Below are 27,861 nucleotides of genomic sequence, written 5' to 3' on the forward strand. Positions count from 1 at the left end.
CTAAACATTTTTAATGTTACATTTCAGGTTCAATATGAGGGAAGCATTAATTTTTGTATTGTTGATATTGGAAGCTGCGTATGGATCAAGGTTAGATCGCTTAGTATATCACCAGCCCGAGCAAATCCATATATCATATGGAGGTAAGCTTCGTTTAGTACGGATATCTTTATGATAATCTCTGAAACAATTGAAACTTCATATCGACTTTAAGAAAGAAAAAAAAATAGCAATTATTTATTTAGATGTTACTTAATGATATGCGTGTAAATATTTTATGGGAGTGCATGTACTTGCATTGCCAAGTTCAAGGACGAAATTGTGTAGTGTAAGTTACTGGTAAACAAAATAAATACGATAAGATTATAGTAAATGTATATATTATCTCATCAAATGCACTAATGTGATTACTTTTGATGACGCAATTAAATTCAAGTTCGATTAAAGATTAGTATCAGATTTGTAACACTGATAACTTCCCTTTTATTTAAAAAAAAAAAAAAAAAAACGTAATTTTTAGGTGAAATAAAGATACGTTTACAAGAACTCCGCTTGTAATTTTTTTTCTATGTTAAGTTCAAGTTGTAACGCATTTTCTATCTCTAATGGAATATTAGTATCTCAATAAATATGCAAAATAACGAGCATGATTATACGCTTTGACATAAGCCCTCTTTTCAATATAATAGCATAACAGGAGTTCAACTGGTGAAAAATTTTGACTAGTGTGTGTCTAGGTTAATAGGGTAACCTTTCTGAATTTGTATATGAATTAATAGATGTGTGATATTATTATTATTATTATTATTATTATTATTATTATTATTATTATTATTATTATTATTATTATTATTATTATTATTATTATTCCTTAATAAGTTATCACGTATCGGATTATCATTAGCATACATTAGATGGTTTGAAAGCTACCTGTGAAATAGAACTTTTAAGGTAAAAATTGACAGTGTATCATCTATTGAAGGTCAAATAGGGAAGGAAATACCCAAACGATTTATCTAAAATAAAATTAAATATTCAAAAATATTACTATGTGCAGATGGCATATTTTTTTTTAGAATAGTTAACAACGAATACGATAATTACTTATTACAAAAATATTTGGATACAATAAATAACTAGTGCAAATGTAATTTATTACAAATCTACTGTGAAAAGCTAAATGTATGGCATTTACGAACAAGATTCAATATTTTGTTAGTACATATAGAATAAATGGAGTAACAGTAAATAAGAAAGAACAAATCAAAAGTCTAGGTTTATCTATGTGACAGGCAACTGAAATTTGGCAGTCATATAAATAATACAGTTCAAGGGGCCAAGAAAAGTTATAGGATTTACCCCCATAGCAGAACATGCCGCTATCTGCTATGTGATCGCAGAAAATTTGCCGCACCTGTGCAGAAAATTGCGAAATGTATATATAGGCCTATATATATATATATATATATATATATATATATATATATATATATATATAGTCAACAGAAAAGTATAAAAACATACCTGCTATGTGTAGATGTCTTAAATGCACGGACGACTCGCATAAGTATAGTTTGAACTGTTTTTTACATCGCGTAAAGCGTATTTTTAAGAATCACAAGTGTTTCTTCTGCAGAAAAGTTTTGCAGAAATCTTGCAGAAAATTTTTGATTTACAAAAGCTTATAGCAGAAAGACAAAGAAGATTCTGCCATCGGGGGATTTATATTCAATCAATGGCCTGATTTTAAAGATGGTAGTTCATATTTTTACTTATACAAGAAACTAGTCAGATCTAAACTAGCGTTTGATTCAGTCGTATGGAACAATATCTGTAACGCGCTAATAAACAAAATAGAAGCTATTCAGAAATATTTTGTCAGGGTGCTTTGCTACAAAATTAAAAATAATTATTGTTCTCATAATTATGAATATTAGGTAAATTATTGAGGATTCCAAAGTCTGTCTGACAAAAGAAACTTCATCGATAGAACATATATTCAAATGTATTAGAAAATTAGCACTGTAGCAAATATTGTCTAGAAAATGTAGGTATAAAGTATTAAATTAGAGAATAAGAAATCAGTCGACGATGGTCCCGTTAAATTCGAAATCTGAGATACTAAAAGGAGTTGCAAAATGTTATAATTTAAGCTGACCATAATCATGTATTTTTGAAATCTTACAGAGTATCTGTTATGTAGATTAATGAATATATTAAAATTATGATTAAAAAAAGTTATATTTGTCTCAAGATAGTTTAACCAATACGAAAATAAAAGATATATTTTAGTTTGATGTGCATTAAAATTTAGAAACTTATTTGAAATGAAACAGCAACCTACATTGTTTAGTACATTGGCCATTTTTATTAGATCGTGATTTTTTTTACTATGTATTTTTACTTCTAAAAAGGAATCTAACCTGCTAAGCTTACATTTGACTTTCCATTTATTATAATTATTATCTTACTTGTAGCCTATTGTGTAATATTTTTACAAGTGCTGGGTTTTTGCGTACGAACTGTTTGCAGCACTCGAAATAAAGTTATTATTATTATTATTATTATTATTATTATTATTATTATTATTATTATTATTATTATTATTAATAATAATAATAATAATAATAATAATAATAATAATAATAATAATAATAATAATAATAATTAGAATAGTTGTAAAAATACCATTCCTCCTATCCAGAATATGAGAAGTTCACCTCTAACGTAACCTTAGAATTCTCAATTAATATGTTCTTTTCTTAAATGCAGAATTATTTGACCAGTTCGGGAAAACTTAATGGTATGTCACATTTTCTGACTTTCAATTAAATTGGGGAAGAAGGGTCAACATCCGTATGTAATTCAGTGCAGTGACACATACCAAATAAGCTACTCTAGCCATCTGCAGGTATATTTCCGAAATTAAACTGCCTGCATACTGCTCTATGATACAATCCCAACCCATTCTACATAATAACCCAATTTCATCGGAAGTGGCGCTTACATTATGTTTGTGCGAGCCGCACATTTGGCCAGACAATTAAAAATTTAAAGTTAGACCTTTCATTTTCTTTTAATCTTTCCTTTTCACCACTGCGTGTGGTGTAATACAGATCGTTTATTTATTTATTATTATTAAAATTATTATTTTTTTTTTTCAGTTTTAAAAGCGTTTTCCTTTGTTTTATTGATAAGACTTTGCTTACACATGAAAACCTCCATCTCTGGACTTCGAAGTGTCTGTCTTATTGGGGTCAGAGTTTTGGCTCATAACATGTGTAAAGGAAGCATTAATTTATGCAACTTACGAGAAGAGTAATTCTAAATTGTATATTGTTAGCACTCGTTTAGTGAATAAATTACTCTTTGTGTTTGTAGTTTCGTAAAATTTCTTCTAAATGTATTCGTAATCTTATATTGTAATAAGTAGATGCATTTAACCCAAGGTCTAAGTTGCTGTAGCATATTTTTCAAAGCAAAGTGAGAAAGAAACTTTGAGGTCCGTGAAAATTTACGATAATACTCAAAATTTATGTAAGGCCTTATTTGCAACAAAATAAGCAATAGAAATTTCAGTAATTAATAATAATAATAATAATAATAATAATAATAATAATAATAATAATAATAATAATAATAATAATAATAATAATAATTCCAAAGATAACAAATTTGTTAATGATAATTTAAAAATGCTAAAAAAAATTAAAAATCTGACTTTCCAAAAAATGGTGAATATCTCAGTGCTATTAGTTAACCCCAAACTTAGACTCTAAGAAGAATTTCCAAATTTCCTTCTCATTTTCAGACAATAGCGTAGAATTGAATTTTTATGCAACACAAACCGCTTTCTTCTTTAAGGTAAGAGAAAAGCCCTGTGAGGTAAATTATTGACACGCTCGCTGTAGTTCTCTCTTATTATTGTAAAATGTTTTTCTCATAGCCTTACAGGCTTGTTAAAAAAAAAAAAATGTTAAATTTAAAAAAAAAAAAGACGTCATATGACCTCTTGATAATGCAAATTCTTGTCAATTGATTATATCAATAAGTTTCTTTATAATCATTGTTCGAATGTTATCATCTATTAAATAATACAATTTATAGCTGAGCACGCTGCCTCCATAGCATTAACTGATATAAATAGTATGTAACTCTTATATAACATGATTAGCAATACTTGAAAGTCCTTGAATTATATACAAAAGATAATTTTATGATTAATAAAGCAATGTATTTGTAGGTGTGAGGAGAAAGGAAAGAGAATAACTTTACTTCCTACACTTGAGGAAAGTGCAAAATATGGAGTTTTGTATTATGAAGATAATGAAATTAAATTATGCTTGTAAAGATAATAACTGTTGAAATTGAATGTTATCTGTAATAAATGCAGCGTCAGATCTGCTTCTTTGGTTTATTATATTATGATAACAATAATAATAGTTTTACAACCACGTGCAAGACGTGTGCTGCTTTCAATACAAATCAACTTTTTTGTTTTTTCATCAATAAAGTATAGATATGATATTGAATATAACATATACTAAAAGTAGAGTGTATCCTTGGTTTAGATTATTGAAATTAAAGTTAAGAAATGCAAGTATTTTAATTATTAAAAAAAATAGAACACAGGCATGTATTTAAGAAATTGAAAGTTAAGGAAGTCAGAGATGTATTTAAGAAAATTAATCCACCTTTTGAGTCTGTGCATCTGACTCTCAATTCAGTTTGTTTGTCGAATATTTACCACTAACGGAAATACGCGGCGTTGCATGGGAAGAGTAATGTTTATGCACCATATTTTAACATAAAGAACTGAGTAGAATAAGTAAAAAGCAACGTCTTTGGCGTTTCTCCTCTCACTTCCGGTCCAACTGATATGCACAATGCCTTCAGCGTACCCCCTGTCAGAAATTTAAGAACTGAGTAGAATAAGTAGGGACGAACACTTTTGGTGTTGCTCTCGTCTGAAGATAATTGTTAATACTGAACTTGAGGAATATTATGGCATATCAGTCTGTCAAACGCCTCAGAATAAGACATCACTTACAGTATGACTTTGGCGTTGCCTTGTCAAGTCTCGGACCAGGTGACAGGGACCGTGTTGACTACATTTCTGCTTAAGTACCATAGAGTCTGATACCAATCAGCTTAACGACCCCGAAAACTACGGATTTCGACACTGATCTCTGTCATTTTGAACATTTTATTTTTCATCACTTCTCACCTTGCACCTCATGTCGATGGAGGCTGTACTTAAACTTAAACGATATTTGGGTATCACTAGTCATCTCAGCGACCCCGAAAACTATGGATTTGACACCAATATATCGGTCGTTTCCGATTAGTTATACATTTCACTACTTTCCAGCCCCCTAGGGGTGTCTTACCCCCATAGTATTTTTTTTTTCCTGATTGTTAGTTATCTGTGTATGTCAACTTGGTTTTAAGAAATGAGTTTACATACCGAGTGTTATGTTTCTAACAAGAAATTTGTGAGATACTTCATATTTTTACTTAAACTACTACTTCCAAATTGAAGCCCCCTATTCTTCCCTTAGGATACGAACCTGAGGTCTCTTTCACACTATAGTTTCTTCGGTAAAATTACTTTGAAGTATACAAAGTCAATGTTGTGGGTTTGTTACAATGGGTGGGTACGTGGGACAAACGAACAAATATTCATTTTTATATGTAAGATTAGTTGCTATGGTGCGTTAGTCATAAACTTCTAGGGAACGAGTTCTTACCTCTGGAGTGTAGAATGATATATTTGGTCTGAAATCATGGCGCAAAATCCTAATATAATTCGGATTTTATAAAATCTGAATGAATCTTCATATTATCAGGTATAAAACTAATTCGCTCACTCTAGAAAAAGTATTTCCAAAGTCATACTGTAAATAATATCTTATTATTTTGAGGCGTTTGACAGACTGATATGTCATATTATTCCTCAAGTTGATAGTTAGAAACACGCCGAACATTAACTAATGCAATTACGTATTCTCTGTAAACGACAAAATATTGTTGCTAATTGAACGTAAAGAACACGTATCAAATATAAAGTAAGGTATACTCCTAGGTCATTATTATTTTGTACCAAATATTGTTACCTATGGTATGTCATGGAGTTATATTTTCCTTCTATGTTTCACAAACCTCCCTCTTTCCTTTTTCTAGTAGACCATGGAGGGCACTGTGGCTCAGTGGTAGAGCACTTACCTCTGGTGTGTGGGGTTCCTAGTTCGATCCCCGGGGAAGTAAATTTGTTATAGGCAGTATCGTTTCCGTGGGTTTTCTATGGATACTCCCATTTTCTCCCATATTTTCATTCCATTGATTCTTTCATCATCATCCACTTGCCTTAATCATCCGTCTTTGTTATCCTAAAGAGCATAATCGTGGGACGTTAAACTGAAAGATTTCATGTAATTTTGAAGCGTTCTAGTGGAAATCGACTGTAATGATTTCCTATTCTGATTCAAATATTAACAATTCAGGCATAAGTTCCTGTCTTGTACGTTGACGAAACATGGATTAGTAGATCTTTAAATTTTAAATTTTAAAAATACAAATAATTCGATTATGAAGTACCCGATTCTCTAAAGAATGCAGTCCTTTCATAAATGCAAAGCTACAATTCTCACAGTTCAAATATGCACTTAAATGTGGGTCATGTCATTTGATGTACTCAAAATATTTTCCATCTCGTAGCACCCTGTAGCTCGCTGTACGGATAAATACTAGGGATGGCCTTTTTCGAAAAATCTGTTTTTCGATTTTCGGAAAGTTCATTTTTCATTTTTTCGTTTTTCGCTTTTTCGAAAAATTTTTTGTTTTTCGTTTTTCGTTTTTGAAAAAGTATTTTTCGAAAAAATGTGGCCATCCCTAATAAATACTCGTCCCGCAGGATGGTTTGGGACTGTTTCATCTCACAGAACCACCATTGATTATGTTTTCCTCCCCTTGAACTCAAGCTGATTGCATAACGATCATTGCTTCCAACGGAAGCGATAGCGGAATTCTTACTGCTTCGCCGATTAGTTTATAGTGATGCTTATTCTTTATTTATCGAATATCCAACCGATATTTTTTGCTTGTTCAGAGTAGTTCTGTATTTGCTTGAAGAAAAAGTGTATGCTCCGAAACAAATATTTTCATTCGTTACTGTAAGAATAGGAAAAAAGAAATTGTGTAAGCTCAATTAAACAATTGCTCTTCAGATAACAGTCTAATGTGGTGTACTTTTCTATTCGGGTGTAATATTTAACTCTGTTAGCCATAACGTCATTAGCAAATGTAAACGAACTATCTTGGCAAGAGCATTGGCTAACCAAAATGCCTGTCACTGCAAAGAAGATACACCTTTAGTTAAATTATGGAAACAAACTTAAATTATGTATAAAGGGTTGCTAGTATATTTACAATGATTTATTGAAATATGATATGACAAATTAAATGAAGTTACAAAATTAATAACTAATTAATGGCGGTAACAAAAGTGAAAGCTAGTTAATTGAATATTTATGAAAGTGAGAATTAGATGGGAGACATTTTCTATTACATGGTAAGAATCTTTAACATTTCCTACTGAAAATCACAATTTAACATTTATCCATATTATAGGATAAGTAGAAGGATAGTTAGTTACAATACTATTCGGCAGAATAGACCAGAAGATCCAACCTTTGATGGGCAGGAGAGATCCATCTCTATGTTCCGAACGATGGAGACTTCTTCAAAACAACTACCTTGCCTCTGCACTGTACCAACTGGACCCCGAAGCAAATTTACGGCAGTCTTTTATATCAATCGTGTAACTGTGGTTAAATTTCTCTTAACCTATTTCTGTTGTGACCCACTCACCTACAGAAGTTACGTAGCATAGAACAATATTTAGAATTTTACTGTTAGGTGGAAACTTCTGGTCTCTTCTAACTCAATGAACATAGAGAAATAAATCAATCTCTGGTTTTTCCACCTGTATGAAAAATATTTAAAATATATAACTTTTTTTTTCGACTGTGATTTTTTTACCACACTAAAGATAAACTTAATCAAAAAATAATTTCAAATAATAATAATCTAAATCGACATAATTAACGCTTAACAAAACCAATAGAATAACAAGCGCATATCTGAAAGAAATCCATCCTTCTGCAAGCAAACAAGAATCTGTTTCTGCTCTGTTTGCTACAATAGATAACATGAAGTACATGGTGTCGTCAAAGCGCAATTTAAAACCATAGTCATCAAAACATCATTATAAGTAATAATAATAATAATAATAATAATAATAATAATAATAATAATAATAATAATAATAAGAAGAAGAAGAAGAAGAAGAAGAAGAAGAAAATGTAAAGAAGTTAAATAAAGTTATATGTTTTTCGCCAATTACCAATTGAAAACGAAACTAATGATATTAGGCATCCAAGAAAAGTCCTGTTTGATTTTGACTAACAAATAGAAAGTCGATAACAAAGTAAGACTACCTGAAGATTTCTCGTATGTCGAAATATTGCAGCACGAAAAGTTTTTTACTTCTGTTCCGCCCTCTCCCACTTCGACTGTAATGATTTTGCATCTGGTGCAGAACTATCGTACGCACAGATAAATAGAATAATTAATGATCATCGGATAGTGTAAAATTCGAAGAATATGGAGGGTGCATTTGCATTTTCCACCAGGTTGGATAATGGTGTCACACATTACTTTAGCAATACATGACCATGCGGTATCCTGAAGCAGCATAACATCTTTGCAATTTACAATTTTCAAATTTTTCATGTGCATACATTCTAATTGCTTCGGGTACGTAGTTGGAATACCTTGAGTTTTGTTTATCATTTTTAGAAAATTAGTTCTACTTTGTCCTTATTTCTTTCTCATTAGCTAATCTAGATGGAAGTTTAATTATTTACCAAACATGATTTCACTATTTCAGATATATGCATAGGCATATAACAAGAGTTTTATTTCCTCTTACGTAGATTATTATAAAATATTTAAAATTCATATTTTGCAGATAATCCTCATGAAATGGTTGTCACTTGGAGCACTATGAACAGTACTGAAGAGTCGGTTGTGGAATTTGGTGAAACTACTTTAGTTAATGTTTTTTACGGCACAGAAACGAAATTTGTTGACGGTGGGGACGAAGCTCGAACTCAGTATATTCACAGAGTGAAACTTACTAACCTAACTCCAGGAACGAGATACAGTGAGTATTGCGTGATATTATAAATTAACAATAAAGTGTCTGTAGTATTAAATTAAGGCTTTCTTTTATTGAAGTTTGAATTATAAGTTTTTCTTTTTTACTCGTTATTTTCGGAGAAATTCGAAGACACATATTCTATAATTTTGTGGGTGGTCCTAAAGCAGAGTCTAATGTATGTGATGGAACGACTATAAGCGAGCAGAGCAATAGTAGGATGGCCATTCCTTTTCCTTATGTACAAAAGATTATATGGAAATTTTATGTAAATAAATAAGCCGCTGATGAAGATGGGGGTTCTGTCTAAAAATTTCAGCATTATTAGATATTTAGACGCATTCTTGAGTTTAATTTATAGTTGTTCGCTTAACAAATGCACATATACAGGGTGTTTGAAAACAACACCGACAACGTTTGGGAGGTGATTCCTGAACCAAGATAAGACAAAAATTATAGACCAACCTGGGTGCACAAATGCTTCCTTTCCGAGTTATAAGCTGCCGAAAACATGAAAAAATGAACTTTAAAGGTCTATAGTTCTAAAATTACGGGACCTACCGTAGTCGGGTCAAGACTTCACTCAGGAAATAGTATGTGCCCTAAACAAAAATACATGTTTCAGAATACTGCGATACTTCGCAACAATTTTTATAGAGGTAGTCGATGAGTACATCAAGTTATATGACCGTAGAAAAACACCCTCTCTAAAAATTCTTGCGTGAGTACCTTAGGATTCTGAAACATGTTTTTTTTTGGATAGGGCACATATTAGTTCCTAAGTGAAGTCTTGACCCGACTACGGTAGGCCGCACAGTTTAGGAGCTATGGACCTTTAAATTTCTTTTTTTTTTTTTTTCATATTTTCGGCAGCCTATAACTCCGAAAGGAAGCATTTGTGCACCCAGGTTGGTCTATACTTTTCGTGTTATCTTGGTGTCAGGAATCACCTCCCAAATGTTGCCGGTTTTGTTTTGAAACACCTTGTATATGTATATATACATATACAGTGTATTTCAAATTCAGAATTTATGTTACGACTGTGCTAGTACAAAAATACAGAATTTTGACAATATACACATTTTCTTTCGTAGCCTACCACTGTGGTAGTAAGTATGGATGGTCCAGTCTCTTTTATTTCACTGCGATGAAGGATGGAGTTGACTGGAGTCCTCGATTAGCTGTATATGGCGATCTGGGAAATGAGAACGCTCAGTCTTTGCCACGGTTACAGCAAGAAGTAGTCCGAGGAATGTATGATGCTGTTCTGCATGTGGGGGATTTTGCATATGATATGGATAGTGTAAGTGAACATTATTATAATTATATCTGTGTTTTACGTAATGAGAATTAGTTATATATGTCGAGTATTCTACAAATGTTGCCCCTGGACCAAAAGAAACTATTTTACATGTCTAAACAAAATGAACGTGCTATATAGTGGTATACCCTCCAGGACCTCCATCAAACGATGTAGAAATCCATATAGATAAGTTTTGGGCAGTAGCCTTACTCCACGAATCTATTAGGTAGTTGCATCAGTTCTTTTCAGATGACAAGTAGAACCGGTAGACGTTGATACAAACATCATGTATTAGCGTCAGTACAAGTTATATATGTAAAGATAAATAAACACAGCTACTTGCTAACGGAGAAGCAAGGAAACACATATACACACAAATTGTTAAAGATAAAGCATGATATAACTTGTATTGAGATGGAATTAGTGTCCACATCTACCGGCTTCAATTGCCATCTGGCAAGAATCGATATAATTGCTTAATGATCCAAAGTTTATGTATAACGTAGCTATATAGTCAGATTTTTAGTTGACCCTAGCGGCTGAATAAGGCCTCGGTGATTATACTATTATATAGCATTTTAATTATTTTTTTTCTTTTTACTTGTAAAACAATTTTTGTGGTCCTTGGATGTCTTTTTCAGAATACCCGCTATGTGAAAATTTATTAAGGATCTTCACTACGTTTTCCTGTCTTTTTATTTTTGTACCTCACTTAGCAACAGCAAACATGATAATTTTAAAAATTGGGTCATTTAATACTAGCAAAATGATATATTGGTACTTTGGTACTTTACTGGTACTGATTGGTACTTTAAAGTCCTTTGATACAGTGTAGAAATTTAAATACATGACAATTATTAAATTATAATCTACGCATCCGGATTTCTAGCTTATAAGGGAGTACTTGGAAGATTTATTAGTTCATTTAATAACATTCTGTGCCTACTATGTAGTGCACTTCCTAAATTGATGCCTTTTATTATTTTTTTAATTATTCACTAAAATAATAAAAAAGTGCGAGGAACAATGAAAATCCTTAAGAATGTGATACCAACATGCAATATAGGGTAAAAGTTGATAATATCGTGATTTTGTATTAGCATCTACCACCAACTTATACCCTAATATATTGTTAAAATTTGAGTTTTATCCTAATTTTAGGTTCTAGTTTGGAGGTGTTTGCGAAAGATATAAAATTAAATCTCATAAATCAACTTTAAAAAAGTTTTAATAAAAGCGTCTGTTAGTGAATTGTCGTATGCATTGGGAAAAGCAGATGTTGCTGACACATCCTGATGATGATGATGAATATTCTAGTTTCGTGCTTTTAATTGTCGTTGAGCTCAAATCCTGATATAGTCTTGGTCGGTGGTAGATTATTATCTCAAATACGAAGTAATGATGGCTATTAATCATTTACTGGTCCTTAACAACTATGCGGTGTTAAACTAGAAGTGGATGTTGTTTAAATCAAAGTCTGGTAAAGAGTACAAACTTTAGTTATGTCCATGATTACAATAGACATAGATCTTGCGTCGTTTATTTTCTGAGTATCACTGGCCTCTATCTTTAAAATTACCTAAGATTTTATAACAGGATCTTTGCTGAGGTTGATAAGCTAAAAGCTTGTGGACGTGACAAAAAGTCACGTGCAGTAATAAAACTTTTACGAGTGCGGGTTGCAGAAGTTCCAGAACAAATTTGGGAATTTAGGAAGTAAGAAATGTGTTTGTGCCAGCTTTCCGTGATAAGCTAATTATACAAGGGAAGCTGTCATCAGCACATAAGACGAATTCACAGACATGATTGTATAACAGTGTGTTTACATCATGATCCAATTCTTCACATACAGTTGTTTACAGGTAAACTTAATTCCGTATTTTCTGATGTTTTTATACCACAAAATGAAAATTAGATTTGACAACAAATAAAATCTAAGATTAGGACTACCACAATATGTGGATATCTACACGAGGATAGCATAACATGAATTAAATCTATACGAGGGTGGCAAAGCAAGAATTAAATCTGGACGAGGAAAGCAAAACAAATTAAATCTATACGAAGGTGGCAAAATTAATTTTATCTATGCAAAAGTGGCAAAACATGAATTAAATCTATACGAGGATGACAAGCCATGAAATGTCACTTTTTTGGCCATTTTCTGATTTTTCTCTCCGATAGTTGGTCGCACTGAATTTTGCTTTTTAGTCTAACCAAAAGAAACTGGGAAACTTCCGTAACTTATCAAAAACAAAATAACAAAAATGAACATTTAAATTTTACTGTTTTTTAAATCAAGTACTAGTGATTTCAATAAAAAAAATCGATTTAAATTTTTAAAAATCAAAAAAAAATTTTTTTTTTAAATCGTGATATTTTCAACCCTGTTAGGTAGTGAAGCTTTTGTTGTTAGACCCCACTAAGCAGTGTTTATTTCGTTACATTGTGGTATATCCATCTCTCCCAGAAGCGTGTTGTGTAAATTTGTAAATATCCTTTTACGTTGAACAAATCATCCTTTACGTTGAGAACTTATATATACAGTCTATTTACTTGTTAATACATTATTATTAATATAAAAATTATTAAAACCTGATTTAATGACAAACTCTATTTTTGTTTCGAGTTCACTAAGATATGTGAAACAGAAATATAGCTTTCTATACTTAAAAGACAGTGAAAATCGTTGTACTTACATTCAACAAACACAGAAGATAGCATCATGAGTGTGCGCTTCTGCAACCAACTACATATACACTTTAAATTCGCTACATTTGAATTGTAAATGTAAAACCAATCAGAAATATTGCATAAAAAGTTATGATTTGATATTTTTGGTTCGTTCTTTCATTAGAAAAACGCTCGAGTGGGAGATGAATTTATGCGACAAATAGAGGTTATTGCTGGATACTTACCATACATGACATGCCCAGGAAATCACGAATATGCCTAGTAAGTTATATTGTTGATTTTAATTAGGTTCTTCATTTTCGTTTCAGACATTACTCTTTGTTGATCATTCAAGCGTAATAAATTGATGTAATCTAATCGCATTTTAAAAATATTACTTGTTTTTCAAAAGTGAAATTGTGTTATATAAAATTTTGGAATAATCATTATATTTGTTTGAAGTTGCTTTTAAAATACAGGTGATGTCTTCAAAAATAATTTATAGATAATGTCTTTAAAACTTATTCATATCTAATTAAGCTTATGAGGAAATTATTAAAATACAATACTGTAAAGGTATTGTACATTATTAGTTGGTATGGACTACATTTCATTATACTTTAATCTGGTCTATATAAATGGTTTAAATATAGTCTTTAAAATTACTTGGAATATGAAAAGCATAAACAAGGGTAATATAATTTTTTTAGAGCGTATAGTTAGGATTTCTAGAAGAGAGCATCGATTGATTATATACTTCTTGTACATAGTAATTTCAGCAACTACCGAGCTCGATTCAGTATGCCAGGCTCATCTGAAGGGATGTACTATAGCTTTAACATGGGTCCTATACACTTCATATCGATTTCTACAGAATATTACTATTTTCTGAGTTATGGGTTGAAACAACTTGTAAACCAATATAATTGGCTGGTTCAAGATTTGCAGGTAAGTGTTAACCAAGTTTTTTTACTATTATAACTGTATTTAGATCTTTATGTTTAAAAGAATCGTAAACCTCTTGTAAAATTACAAAAGAATTTTTTACTTACATATTACTGGTCACAAAATTTGAAATCTAAAATGTACTACAATAGTTCCATGTTAGCTGGTGATACCTGGTCCATAATATCTGGTGATCGTTTCATCATTCTATCTACAGATTTCCTCGCAAATGTGAATAAAACCATTCGCAAGATGTTGAATATTACCATACAACGATATATTCCGAACCAAGAATAACATAAAATGGAAGAATGCCCTGAAAGCCTGAAGCAGGGGCCAGAATAGAACAAAAGCAAGTAAACTACTGATTTGCTAACTTGATATTTTTACGTCGTATCGAATATGGTGAATGAAACTTTTTTTTTAAATCATACCATATCACAGCATGAATATCGTTCATTAGATATACTAGTACTTTTGAATAGATACGTGGAGTCACAAAGTAAGTTCGGAGGAAGTGATAAAATGAATACTTGCGGTGTTTTTTTCCTGTTTTATTAATTCTATATGATTGTTTATTTCCTGTTAAGTATCTAAATTCACTTCAAAAGACTTTTGTACTTTTAAACGAGGATTAATAATTAATTAACTTGTTAAGTGCACTTTTTCTCTCTATATAGGAAGCTACGAGACCAGAGAATAGAGCTCAACGACCATGGATCATCGTATATGGTCATCGGCCGATGTATTGTTCCAACAATGACCATGACGACTGCACATTCCACGAAACACTTACAAGAATTGGACTCCCTTTCGTACATTGGTAAATAATGAAATTGTTGTCAGAATATTATTTATTTAGAAACTAATCGGCGTCTATGTTCTTGTTATTAAATTAGTTTGTTCTTTGTACTTTGTCACAATTAATAACTAGAGGATAGGAAATAGTAAGGTAAAATAATTAAACTCAACAATAATAAAATACGAGGCGTTTTTTTTTAAGTAAGGTTCGTTTGAACATAAGTACACAACGAAAGGTTATTTCAAAAAAGTAAATGTATTTTCAGAAAATACATACTTTACTCTATTTTTCGACATAGTTGCCAAGTTTTTTCAAACACTTATCATACCTCTCAACCAATTTCAAAATACCCTCTTCATAAAAACTTGCCGCCTGCTCCGATAACCAAGAGTTCACTGCCGTTTTCACATCGTATCGGGACCCAACGGGAGTACAGTTTCCTAAACTTTAGGTGTTCAGAAACAATTTTGTAAACCACTGATCTCGACACGTCAGGAAATTCGTTTGAGAGAGCTGTTATTGTGAAGCGCCTGTTCTCACAAACCCTCGCTTCAACTGAAGCCACCAAATCGTCTGTAATCGAAGAAGGGCGACCGGAGCGGTCCTCATCATGGACGTTGTCACGGCCATTTTTGAATTCTCGTACCCACTTACGTACTTTGCTTGCACTCATAACAGTATCACCGTACACTTCGCAAATCTGTCGATAAATTTCTGCAGCAGACAGGTTTCTTGCTGACAAAAACCGTATCACTGAGCGAACCTCACACGCAGCGGGCGACTTGATAGTCTTAAACATTGTGAAAGCACAGAACACAACCGTACAGGTCAGCTACAGAGCTGAAACTGAGCACAGTTGTTCCCGAGGCATGCCGGTACACGACGCACACGCTCGTTGCGATATGCGCGCGAACTACTCATACAATGTTCGCACTTCTCGGATGTAAAACATAGAAGTACAACAGAACGTTTAGAAGCATTTGTCATTTCAACGTGGATGTGGAAAGAGGACATTATCACTTTGTTTATGTGGTTGATAAAGAAGCATATACACGAATTATTTTCTAAAGGTAGTTTGTATTCTCCCACCTGTATTATTTGGCAATAAACCTTTTCCTTAACGTCACTATTATCAGTTCTTTGTCTTTTCAGTATTTATATACTGTATGTTATTAATTACTAGCATATATTACCCGCTTCGCTGGGTTGAAATGAAAATTTAAATGCACAACTCCGTATCTCATGTACAGTCTTGGGAAGTAACGTAACGCAAGTAACGCGTTACTTTTTAAGTAACGTTTGCTAGTAACGCGTTACATTTTTTCCAAAATAACTGTAATGGTAACGCGTTACAAATTTTTAAGTAACGTACCTAGTTTGCGTTACTTTTTCGCGTTACATTTCGGATGAGTAACTACAATATATGTATATTTTTTTCGGAAACAAATGTTTCTTTCCTGTAAGTGAATTTCTCAGAATGGAACAATGGAGTATGAACGATGTCAGTGACCGACAATTTCTGCACTGTTCGCCTTTTCCCGTTTCGCCTTATGACCTCTAGCAATGAAATTAGCATGTCAAACCTGTTATCACTTTTCATATTAATACAAGGCGGAACGGGAAATCTCGATGTGCATTTTCCCGTTTCGCCTTACGAACTTCACGTTGGTAGGCTTGCAAATACATTCATAGATACAATTTGATTTGTTTATTTACATAACAAAATATAGTGCCACTTGCTGCTTTTGGAAGATGAGGACAGTCTCAGGGAAATCACGTGTATTGATTGCAAGCACCTGGAAGATTTTGTCTTAGATTTTGACAGCTCCAAATCAATACATTCAGTGAGTGAACTATGAGTGCAATGGTACTGGTAGTCTATTTTACTTTGAATGGTGTTGTTTTTATAAAGATGGAGAACGAAAATATTTTATCGTTCGAACATTTGAAAGAAAACTTTTTCTTAAAAGCTGAAGATGATGGTGAACAGCAGTGGCGTATTTACGGGTGGGACTTCCGGACTTAAGCCCCCCCCCCGAAATCTTACTTACTATAGTAAAGTATATAAAATATCTTGCAAAATTTTTACATTTTCAGGCAAAGCCCCACCGAAACAAAATCGTAAGTACGCCACAGCTGAACAGAATTTAAAAGTAAAGTGGTGTCCCGGCGGGAAATATTTACCAACAATTAGGGTGCCATAATGAACGACATTCAGTAAGGGCTTAATATGAATAAACGGTGTTCTGATGAGCAGGCCTACTTTATTGATGTAATGTTGATGGTATGTAATATTAGGGTTCTTATAGATCAGTTTGCATATCCTAAAGTCCCGTTGATTATAGAGTTTGAAACAACTAGCTTTAAAAAGCATGTATCGATTTTAGAGTTATTGGCAATTTTGATCACCCCCAGTTCATGTGTTCTAACTTTGTCAGTTGTAGTATAATGTTTCTCTATATTCTGTATTTTTAATTTTACATAGCAACATTGTTATTATTATATAATTAGTTTAGCAGAATAATAATAAGCAACCATTTTTTCTAACGCATAGAAATGGGCACGAGTCAAGCTAAAACTCGACTCGAATCCAAGTCGAGTTTCGAGTCGAGTCAAGAGTAATATTCTCGAGTCGAGTTCCGAACCGATTCACTGTTTTTGGCGTCGAGTTTCGAGTTTGATAAGTGGCTCGCTCGTTTTAACTCGTTTTGAAATCATGGGCTGATTACACTGGAAAGCGAAAGCCATGAGAAATGTAAGCTAAGCAGTAATATGGAATACTTTTAGTGTTGCTCACGAGACGGGACACTGCTCGCATCTCGTCTCGTCTCGATAGCGAGACTACAAGAAATTTTTTATAACAAGCTTAGCTCGGATCGGCTTAACTAAGCCGATGGTTCGAGCCGGCTCGCTTGGGGTGAACCATCGGCTCGAGCTGGCTTGGTTGGGATAAGCCATCTGCTCGGTTCGACTCAACTGAGCGAAGGGCTCTAGCCGACTTGGTTGGGTGAGTTGTTGGCTCAGCTCACTTCTCGGTTTGAGTCGATAGTGAATGAGCTGTGAGCCGATCTGCTCGAGTCGTTGACAATTCTAAACCCGGGCCGAGCAGTTTTGAAGATATTTGGCCAGTGCCCTATAACTTTTAACAACGTTTGGCTCGAGCCCGAATACTCAACCTAGACCCTCAACCCAAATTCAGAAGCTGGTGAACAATGTCCTTTACTCCTAGACTTCACGACTACCGAGGTTGGCAATCAACTACTTTTTCAGTATTCATATATAAACCTCCTATCTTTCATGTTTATACATAGTGTTGTTATAATAATAATAATAATAATAATAATAATAATAATAATAATAATAATAATAATAATAATAATAATAATAATAATAATAATAATAATAATAGAAGAAGAAGAAGAAGAAGTTGTAGTAGTAGTAGTACCATTGATAATAATTATATTGTCTATGTAAGATACTTGAAGAGAGTAGTCGAAACTATACACCAGATTTGACTCGACTCGACTCGAAATTCGACTCGAATTCGAGTCGAGTTGGAGGAAATTTTTCAAGCCGAGTTCTCGGGTCGAGTTCAAAGATGTCTGTTTCTAGTCGAATCTAGTTTCAAAGAAAACTTTCTCGAATTCACTCGTGCACATCCCTACGAATAACGCAGTATGGCATTTTAGTCAATGTTACATTACATTAAAATGTTGATATAGTTGCAAAGTAAAAATTTGTCCTTGCATTTACATAAATCGATTCAGAACGTGCAATAATAATAATAATAATAATAATAATAATAATAATAATAATAATAATAATAATAATAATAATAATAATAATAATAATAGCGGTAGTAATAGCAGTACGGAAAACTGAAGTAATAAGATTTTTTCCACATACTCAAAGTTTCGGACCTAAAAGTAACGCATTAGTAACGCGTTACTTTCGAAGTAAAGTAACAATTACTTTTTTGAAGCAAGTAACGCGTTACTAACGCGTTACATTTTAAGAGAAAGTAAAGTAACTTGTAACGCGTTACATTTTTACAAGTAACTTACCCAACACTGCTCATGTATTTAGTACCCGTGAAATATGCTGTTTTCGTTTTTAATGACATAGATTTAAACGGCATCGGAAAGATCATTCATCATCTCAGTGACCCTGAAAACCATGAATTCGTCACTAATATTGGACATTTTTGATCATTTTATTATCTTCCCCTCTCCTAAGTTACGGGGCTGAATTTGGTTTTAAACGGAATCGGAAGTGTCACTCTTCATCTCAGCGACCATAAAAACTACGGATCAGACACTAATACCGGCCATTTTAATCATTTTTATATATCTCCCCCTCCTCCTCTTCCATGTTGCGCGGCACGACATCGGAAGTGTCACCGGTCGTCTCAGCGACACACCAAAAAATGTGGATTCAGCACTAATATCGGTCATTTTTCCATCATTTTTAAATATATCTTCCTTCCCCACCCCCAGGATGCGGGGTTGAATTTTAATTTAAACGGGATCGAAAATATCACTGTTCATCTAAGCGACCCACAAAACTATAAATTTGACACTGATAGCGACCATTTTCCATCATTTTTATATGTCTCTTTCTCCCCTTCCCAAGTGGCGGGGCTGATTTTGGATTTAAAACGGATCGGATCAGAAATGTCACTGTTCATCTGAATGATCCGGAAACTATGGATTAGACACTAATATTAGTCATTTTCGAATATTATTATATATAGCTTCCCCTCCCCCTTCTCCGTGCTGCGGCACACGACATCAGAATTGTTACTGGTAATTTCAGCTACTCCTAAAACTATAGACTCGACACTAATATTAGTCATTTTCGATCATTTTTAAATGTTTATTCCCCTCCCCTACATTGTATCCTCCCCCTCCCCAACTGTCAGGGCTGAACTTGGATTGAAACAGCATAAGTAGTGTCAGTGCTTCTCTCATCGACCCCGAAAACTATGGATTCAACACTAATATCGGTTATTTTTTTATCATTTTCAAATTTCTCTCCTAGTCCCCCTCCCCTACGTTGCATCGTCAATGTGAATAGCCTAAAATAATCCCTGCCCCTAAACTCATGTATGTTGAAGATTTGATTAAGATCGGTCAGGTGGTTCAAGAGTGATGAAGTCACAAAGGCAGTCATTTTTTTAGATATATATCTCTCCCTCTCCCTCCTCTAGGTGGCTCGTCAACCGTGAAACGATAAAAAACATCCAAGGCCCGACCTTCATATATGTTGAAAGTTTTATCGAGATTGGTTGGGTGGTTCAAAAGTTATTAGGTTTTATTAATTTTTATTTATACATCCCCCTCCCCAAGGACCTACCGTTAAAGTGAAATTACAAAAATGTTTCCAGATCCAAACCTCATGTACCTTGAAAATTTGATTGAGATCGGTCGGATAGTTCAAGAGTTAATAGCGTTATAGAGAGTTACACAAATAGTCACTTTCAGTCTTATATAACTTGATTTTTATATATCTCCCCTCCTTCTCCTCTCCTACGTTGCTCCGTCAAATTTAAATCGTAAAAACGATCCCAGGCCTGAACCTCATCTATGTTGAAAATTTGATCAAGTTCGGTCGAGTGGTTCAGGAGTTATTAAGTTTTATTTATTTTTTTATACCCTCTTCCCCTTCCCCTGAGTTCTACCACCAAAGTGAATGGCCTAAAACGAGCTCAGTCTCGAACCTCATCCATGTTACAAATTTGATCGAGATCGGTCGGGCGGTTCAGGAGATTTAGAATCACAAACATAGTGATTTTCAATTTTATATATAAAGATATGTGAATTAAATATAAATTATATGTGAATTTCTTGATTGTTATGTTTCGAAGTATTCCTTACAACGTAGATACATGCTATGATTAATTCTTAAACTTAAAACTACGTATTTATAAGTAAAATTGCAAGAACAATAGTTAGTACTTCACTTAATAAAATTACCGCTACGCATAATGCACCGATCATCAGAATCCTTAGTAATTACAAGAATCAAGTAGTAACATTCTCCACTTTCTAGCAGAAGACAGCAACCAAATTATAAATTATTGAGGTAAAATAAATAAATAACTTCCGAACATACAGTATAAAATTTTTATATGGTTCTTGCGTTCACTTGCAAATCACAAATCAGTTTTAATTTTCATTTGTAGACTTCGTTTAGAAATCACTATTTAGAAAACAAATATCAATATATTACAATAGAAATTAAAATCTAAATTTGTGATATTTTTCCTTGTGATTTGTTACATATTCAGCTTATGTTGCTTCATTCAAGTTAGTCCAATAACAAACGTTAAATGTCAAAGAAATAAGTCTAGTAGCTACACTGAATGCTGAGGAAAAATAATATTATTATAGTCCAAGGTCTTTCTTTGTTCTTTTCTTTTTCGTTTATTTTTCAAATATAAATAACAGTAATCACGAAATAGTAAAGTTATATTTACAATTCCTCAACAGTGAATATTGTTGATTCAGTTGTAGGGTTTCTTAGATCTTTCTTCGGTAATGTTAAACGCATGAATCCATTTAAATCAAGTTTTCTGTAATTTTAATATACCTTAATGTAGAAGGATTGTACTCAAATTGATCAGGTCATTTAGAATTATTGACAAATTAAATTTCACAAGAATAGCACGATTATTTTAAAATTAGTTGCAAGTAAATTCACAAAAATATCAAGTTAGCTTTTATTTAATAATAATAATAATAATTTTTAAACTAGTTCCTTTAAAAGTAATACCCTTTTGTTTCCTTTTCGGCACATATATTTAACGTTACTTTCATTATGTACCTACACGCATGTGCTATAAAATCGTAAGATTTTGAATTACTTGTGTTGTGATGTGTATCCAGTTTTTTAATAATTTAATTAATGTATAGGATTAGCAATTCTTTTTGTATTTTCCTAAGCTTCAGACAAGGTTTATTATTCATTGTCATTTGATTTTTAATTAAGAATTTCTCACAATTACGAAAAATAAAAATAAAAAAATAGGTTTATTATTCATTGCCGTGTGATTTTTACTTAAGAATTTCTCACAATTACGAAAAATAAAAACAAAATAGATAATCAGAGTAATCAGAGAAAGGAGAATATGTGTATAGCAGTATAACTGAATCATTATAAAACAATAATTCCCGGAAACTATAGACTACTATGTGTAGAAACCGAGTTGATTTTCAAATACTCGCTTGTTACTCATTTACAACAAATTACGAAATTTGAGAAATTTTAGACCCTCATTGTAATATAAATTTTTGGGTATAAGTGGAAAGTTTTCTATACTTGATATATATAATGGTATACTTAATAGTAATGGTTTACTGTTAAGAACGAAATAATTTTTGATTTGCAAAAGCTATTTTAAAGTTACTTGTATTCGTATTTTAATAATACATAAATAAGAGTATTTTCTCTTGGCCTTGTGCTTGTAAATATATCTGTTGTTTATAGGTTTGGATTAGAAGAACTGTTTTACACGTATGGTGTTGATCTTGAGATATGGGCACATGAACATTCTTATGAACGGTTATGGCCAATATACAACTACGAAGTATACAATGGAAGTTACGAAGCACCTTATACAAATCCAAAAGCTCCTGTGCATATAACCACAGGATCAGCGGTAAGTTGACTATTTGGTTGTTCCCACGGTTTTATACTAATTATATATATATACAAGGTGGGCCATTTATCTCGAAACTTTTTTGCAACCTTCAAAGTAATTATTAAGAAATGCTAACGCTACTCTTGTCCAACAGAAGCTTCAGGAATTAAAGTAATCAGCAGGAAATCGAATTGGAGTTATTGCTCGTAAAGTGGGATCCAAATTCGGGGTGTCGAAGGACACTTCTGCCACACACTGAAGAAACTTGACCTGAAGAGATATGAACGCAATATGACACTCCAATATACTGCCAAACAACTGCACGATTTTTTTAGATTTTTTTTTAAATGTCGTGCATTGCGGTAAATAGTGCCGAAGAATGACATTGTCATCATTATGGACGACGAAAAATACTTTTTAGTTGCGAGCAGTAATAATGTCACAAACCAGAGATTTTACAGTAGAGACAAGTCAACCACACTCGTAATTGTAAAGTGGATCCTGTAATCGAAATTTGAGCCAAATGTCTTAGCATGGTGCGTGATAACCACAACCGAAGCTTTTTCATGTAAACGTGAAAAAGAGTAGTTGTGAACGCAGACGTGTATATTTCAAAATGTCTACCGGTGCTATCCACCCACTGTGAAAATAGAGATTTGTCAAACATATAACATCATAAGTTTTCAGTTGGTTTCTTCAATCAATTTTAACATTTGCCTGAGTGCATTTGTCATTTTATTCCATGTATGTATTTCCAAAGGAAGAAACAGAAAATTTTGATTTTACAAATAGAAGAAAAAATGTTCCAAGATGTACTTTATTTTCATTTTCATATAACGGAAGCTAATGTTGTAACAGGTGAGGATTTTAAAATTTTATGTTTCAAAGCACAATATAAAAGTTAATTTTGATTGTGCTCAAACAAAATAAAACATTGCTTCTGTTAGTTTGGTATGTTATCCTTTGATATCAAACTGTTTCTTGCAGGTATTAAATTTTGTCTATATTGAACTGTCTTAATCATTGTGTTTAATGGCTTTTGTAATGCAGTTTAATAATATAATGCCCAGTTGAGTTGAGTTGATTTTAACATCCCGTTCAGCAGCCAGGCTATATGAGACGTGGACCTACTGATTAACGTGGAATCCAAACCACATGAGCTCCCGCCAGGAATCGAACCCGGGTCTCCCTATAATGCCTAGTTATACTAACGTACTTTACCCCCATAATCAATGTAAATCTACGCATAGAAATGCAATTGTTTAGGTGCATAAGTCCTGTTTGTAATTCGCCCTGAATGTTTATGTATATTGGTCATTTTTTATGGTATTTTATACAAACAGTTCCTAATAGTAGCAGTTTGATCAAATTGCACTTGAGTTAAATAAAAAGGCTGATGGGGAACTTCCTAACATTGAAAGAACTTTCTCAAGAGTTATAATAGTATGCAACCTCTTCTGTAGCAATTACTGTTCATGTAGCGATAATTTATTCTATCTGTACAAAGAGATTGAGTGATTGAAGTTTGAATAGGAAAGGGACAAATAAAAAATAAACTTCTAAACGTTTTGTTGTTTGTGGTCAATTAGAATAACTGCATCGTGCCTGATTACAAATAACGCTTTGTTCTGCATTAGCTATAATGGGCTTTACAAAAGCTAAATTCAGTGGTGTTATTCTATTTTTTAACAACTGGTTCTGGAGATATATATATATATATATATATATATATATATATATAGAGAGAGAGAGAGAGAGAGAGAGAGAGAGAGAGATAGTAGATGGATAGGTAGATAAATAGATATAATTCTCTTAGAAACAAACCATAGAAGGTAGACACAAGCAAAATTTTTACTGGTAACCACAAGAACAAGTAAGAGACCTACACAGCATCTTAATTCAATTTGGTATCACGAAATTAGGTAACAATGCAAATATCTTGGAAACAAATTGCTGTCAAAAATTATTGGAAAGATCTTAATCCAACAATGAAATGAAATGAAATCTTTAAGTTTTACGTCCCACGGTTATGCCGGTTAGGCTAAAGGGGACAGCAATCCAACAATGAATCGACAATTCTTGATAATGGTATATATGCGTTTCAAATATAAATAACCCTCATCACTACCCTCATATGATCCCAGTTTTCATTCTTGATATCTGAACATTTGAGATTAAGAAATAAACGGTTATACCTTGTTCTGAGAGATCATATGTTCAACCCTGTAGCTGTAAGAAAAGAAAGATAGTTACACTAAAATTTACTGTTCCTGGGTAAAATTTACTGTTATGTCTGGCAGGGCCGTCGCATGGGTTGTAGGCGCCCGGAGCGCCTAAGGCGTCCCTTTCCTAATGTATTATGAGAAACAACCAGAGTTTATTCTGTACTCCTAGATTTAAATATGGAATGTAAGATCATAATGTAAGATAAAAGAAGTTAGTATTATGTCAATTTTTAAAAAAGTGAGTGACTTTTGCAGTTAAAAGTTGCATATAAGTTAATGAAAACGTGGTTTTGAATTATTGAAATCGAGTGCTATTCTTGTTTATTTTGAACTCAATACACATCAACATAGTAATAGCATAGAATATACAAATAATGATACAAATATTAAATTTCAAGATTTAAAGAAAAAAAAACTCTTCTCACAGAGGGCTGGAGAAAGTTCCAGTTCAGTAATCCTAGACGATGTTTTACATTACCAGTAATTTTCAAGTTCAATATTCTATCGGGAGTCTTTCAAGGATCTAATCTAGGTCTTTTTTTTTTTTTTTTTGTTATTAATGATATTTCTCTGAGTATTAAAGCTTCTCAAGTTTTTTTTTGCCGACAGTCTCAAATTATACTCGAAAGTAAGTTCAATTGATAACTGCGGAAAAGTTCAATAGGATCTACAAAGAGTTCAAATATGGTGTAATGAGAACAAATTGGTCCTGAATATGTCCAAATGTAAATCTGTATCTCTCACGAGAAAAGAAAATCCAATTAACTTTCCCTATACAATAAGTGGCACTTCCTTGTCTACCCCAAATACTATCAAAGGTCTAGGAGTTATATTCGATAGCAAATTAACCTTTGCTCAACACATTGACGCATTAACGAGTAGTGCATATAGAAACCTAGATTTAATTTATAGGATAGGGTAAAATCTCTACAAAGAATCAACATTTATAAGGTTATATTTTTCGTATGTGAGGTCAAAATTAGAATACCGGTACTGTTATACTGTTTGGATACCAAATGTCACTAAAATGATGCAATAGAAAATATACAGTTGAAATTTTTAAGAATGCTTGCATACAATAAAACCGGTTTCTACCCAAACTATATCCGCTATTAAGACTTAATAACGAAATTGTTTTCAAACATCAGAAAAGGGAGTTGGGTTTTTGGTTTGTTGTTCTTACATAAATTGTAAAAGGGTAAAATTGATTGTCCAGAATTAGTTTCAGAAGTATTATTACGTGTTCTAATAGGTAAGACTAGAACAGCAAACGCTATGACAATCTATTGTAGAAAAGCAAGAACTAACATATTACGTAAGTCTCCTGTATGGAGAATGTGTGCTTCATATAACGAAATAATTAGATTTCATGTAGTAGATGTATTTAGTATGCCCGAAAACAAGTTCAAAATAATTGCCAGGCAATAACTTCTGCATGATTAAACGACGTATATTTGTGTTTGTATAATAGTGTAGGATAGATAATTTATCTACACGACACTATAACTGGGCATTAAGCCTGTTGTGTTGTCCTTATGAAACAAATAAATAAATTTTACTTAGCCGTGGCCTTCTCATTATTAAAACATCTGATTTAACATTATTTTATAAAATTCATTTACCAACATAATCTGAATTCCTTAAATTTTGTTGATTTGTCATCCCGGCACCCCCCTGATCGCGGCGCTTGGAGCGATCGCCCCGGTCGCCCCGCTCACGCGACGGCCCTGATGTCTGGGTGTATCAAACGGTTCTGCGAACCGGAAATATTTTAACAACGGGTTCTAGCGAACCGGTGAGAATCGGCTAAATAGCACCACTGCCTAAACTTACCCTGTCTTACCTTGCTTCACATTGAGTACCATCTCCTAAACTCCTCTACTGGTTCCTGGAAAGCGTTACATTAGCCTACAAGAAATATACATTCTGAAGAATTCATTGCGCTCTGATCTAAATCTTGATATTACTGGGTCTTACCTTTAATAGTGTCTTCCGAAGAATAATGGAACCGAGGGATTAAAAAACCGTAGGGATTACTTGTCAGATTTAGGAGATCCCTACGTTCCTTTGGGGAATCCCTCACACATATCTTGCGGAGATTTGAAACATATAGTTTTCAATCGAGCAGTTATGACTTCGAGTGTCATGTTCTAAACCCACTCCCTATAGCGTTGTTTTTGAATTACAGCCCTCTGAAGTTCATTTTCCCACGCTTTTGGCACCTTATATCGCCGAAACTATCCCTCACTGACCAAAGTTCCACAGGATTTTTTTTTTTTTGCTGGTTTTGGTGTCGGGAATCAGCTCCCGAAGTTTGTTCAAATAGTTTCTTACCATCCTGTATATATGGTAAACCCTGGTTGGGAGCTATGTCTAGCTCTGGTTTTAAGTACTGTGGCAAGTAAGATGTATAGTACTTCTGCAGTGTAATGGTCTTGACATAAAGAGAAGTAAAAGAAGAAGGCCAAGACTAACATGCCTTCGAGATGTAGCACATTGATCTATAATTTAATTTAAGATTTTTGATTTTAAAGATTCTTACCAATTATTTGTCGTATAAACACTTAAGTTAATTAGATAAGAATTACATGCATTTTTATTAGAATGTTTTCATTTTATTTGTAGGGTTGCTCAGAGTTACATGACGTTTTTCCCAGTGGAGATCCTCCTGCTTGGTCGGCCTTTAGAACCGTAGACTATGGTTATACGCGAATGCAAGTCTTCAATAGTACTCACTTATACATGGAGCAAGTTTCCGATGATAATGATGTAAGCAGAATTTTAAGATTTAACGAGTGGGAGTAAAAATTAAACTTTTATTGCTTAATGTAGTTTTAGGATACCCTAGCTCGTATTTGTAGTCTCAGAAACTCTGTTTCTCTTTGTGTTTACGATATGATTCTAGCATTACTTTGTAGTATAAAGACTATTTATTTAGGAAATCTCAGTGAAGATGGCTACCAAAATAAGAAAGATTTCAGCATTTGTATTTGATAATTTATTCTTTCTTGAAAAGAATTATATAAATGAAATTAAACTTTTGTTTGATTA

The 27,861-nt window shown here is 32.9% G+C and overlaps 2 protein-coding genes across 2 annotated transcripts in view; one reads left to right on the forward strand and one right to left on the reverse strand.

Moving 5' to 3' along the window:
- LOC145695065 (acid phosphatase type 7-like) lies at nucleotides 1-27,741 on the forward strand. The gene is made up of 8 exons (XM_081771904.1): nucleotides 1-143; nucleotides 9,032-9,226; nucleotides 10,315-10,523; nucleotides 13,381-13,478; nucleotides 13,967-14,144; nucleotides 14,822-14,964; nucleotides 22,432-22,603; nucleotides 27,436-27,741. Exons 1-8 carry the CDS (start codon nucleotides 14-16, stop codon nucleotides 27,613-27,615), a joined length of 1,305 nt encoding a protein of 434 aa, XP_081628030.1. The 5' UTR covers nucleotides 1-13; the 3' UTR covers nucleotides 27,616-27,741.
- Nucleotides 1-27,861, reverse strand: part of LOC145695068 (acid phosphatase type 7-like) — a gene marked incomplete in the record, with an annotated part of 142,609 nt that overhangs the window by 86,534 nt on the left and 28,214 nt on the right.

This window comes from Thermobia domestica, chromosome 9, assembly GCF_964235325.1.
Source record: "Thermobia domestica chromosome 9, izTheDome1.hap1.1, whole genome shotgun sequence".
NCBI classification, from domain to species: Eukaryota; Metazoa; Arthropoda; class Insecta; order Zygentoma; family Lepismatidae; genus Thermobia; species Thermobia domestica.

Excerpts from the sequence above, each read along its gene's own strand:
- LOC145695065 (XM_081771904.1), top strand. The coding sequence starts at position 14 with ATGTTACATTTCAGGTTCAATATGAGGGAAGCATTAATTTTTGTATTG. Across the intron at positions 144-9,031 it reads AATCCATATATCATATGGAG|ATAATCCTCATGAAATGGTT; the intron begins GTAAGCTTCGTT and ends CATATTTTGCAG. Across the intron at positions 9,227-10,314 it reads AACTCCAGGAACGAGATACA|CCTACCACTGTGGTAGTAAG; the intron begins GTGAGTATTGCG and ends TTTCTTTCGTAG.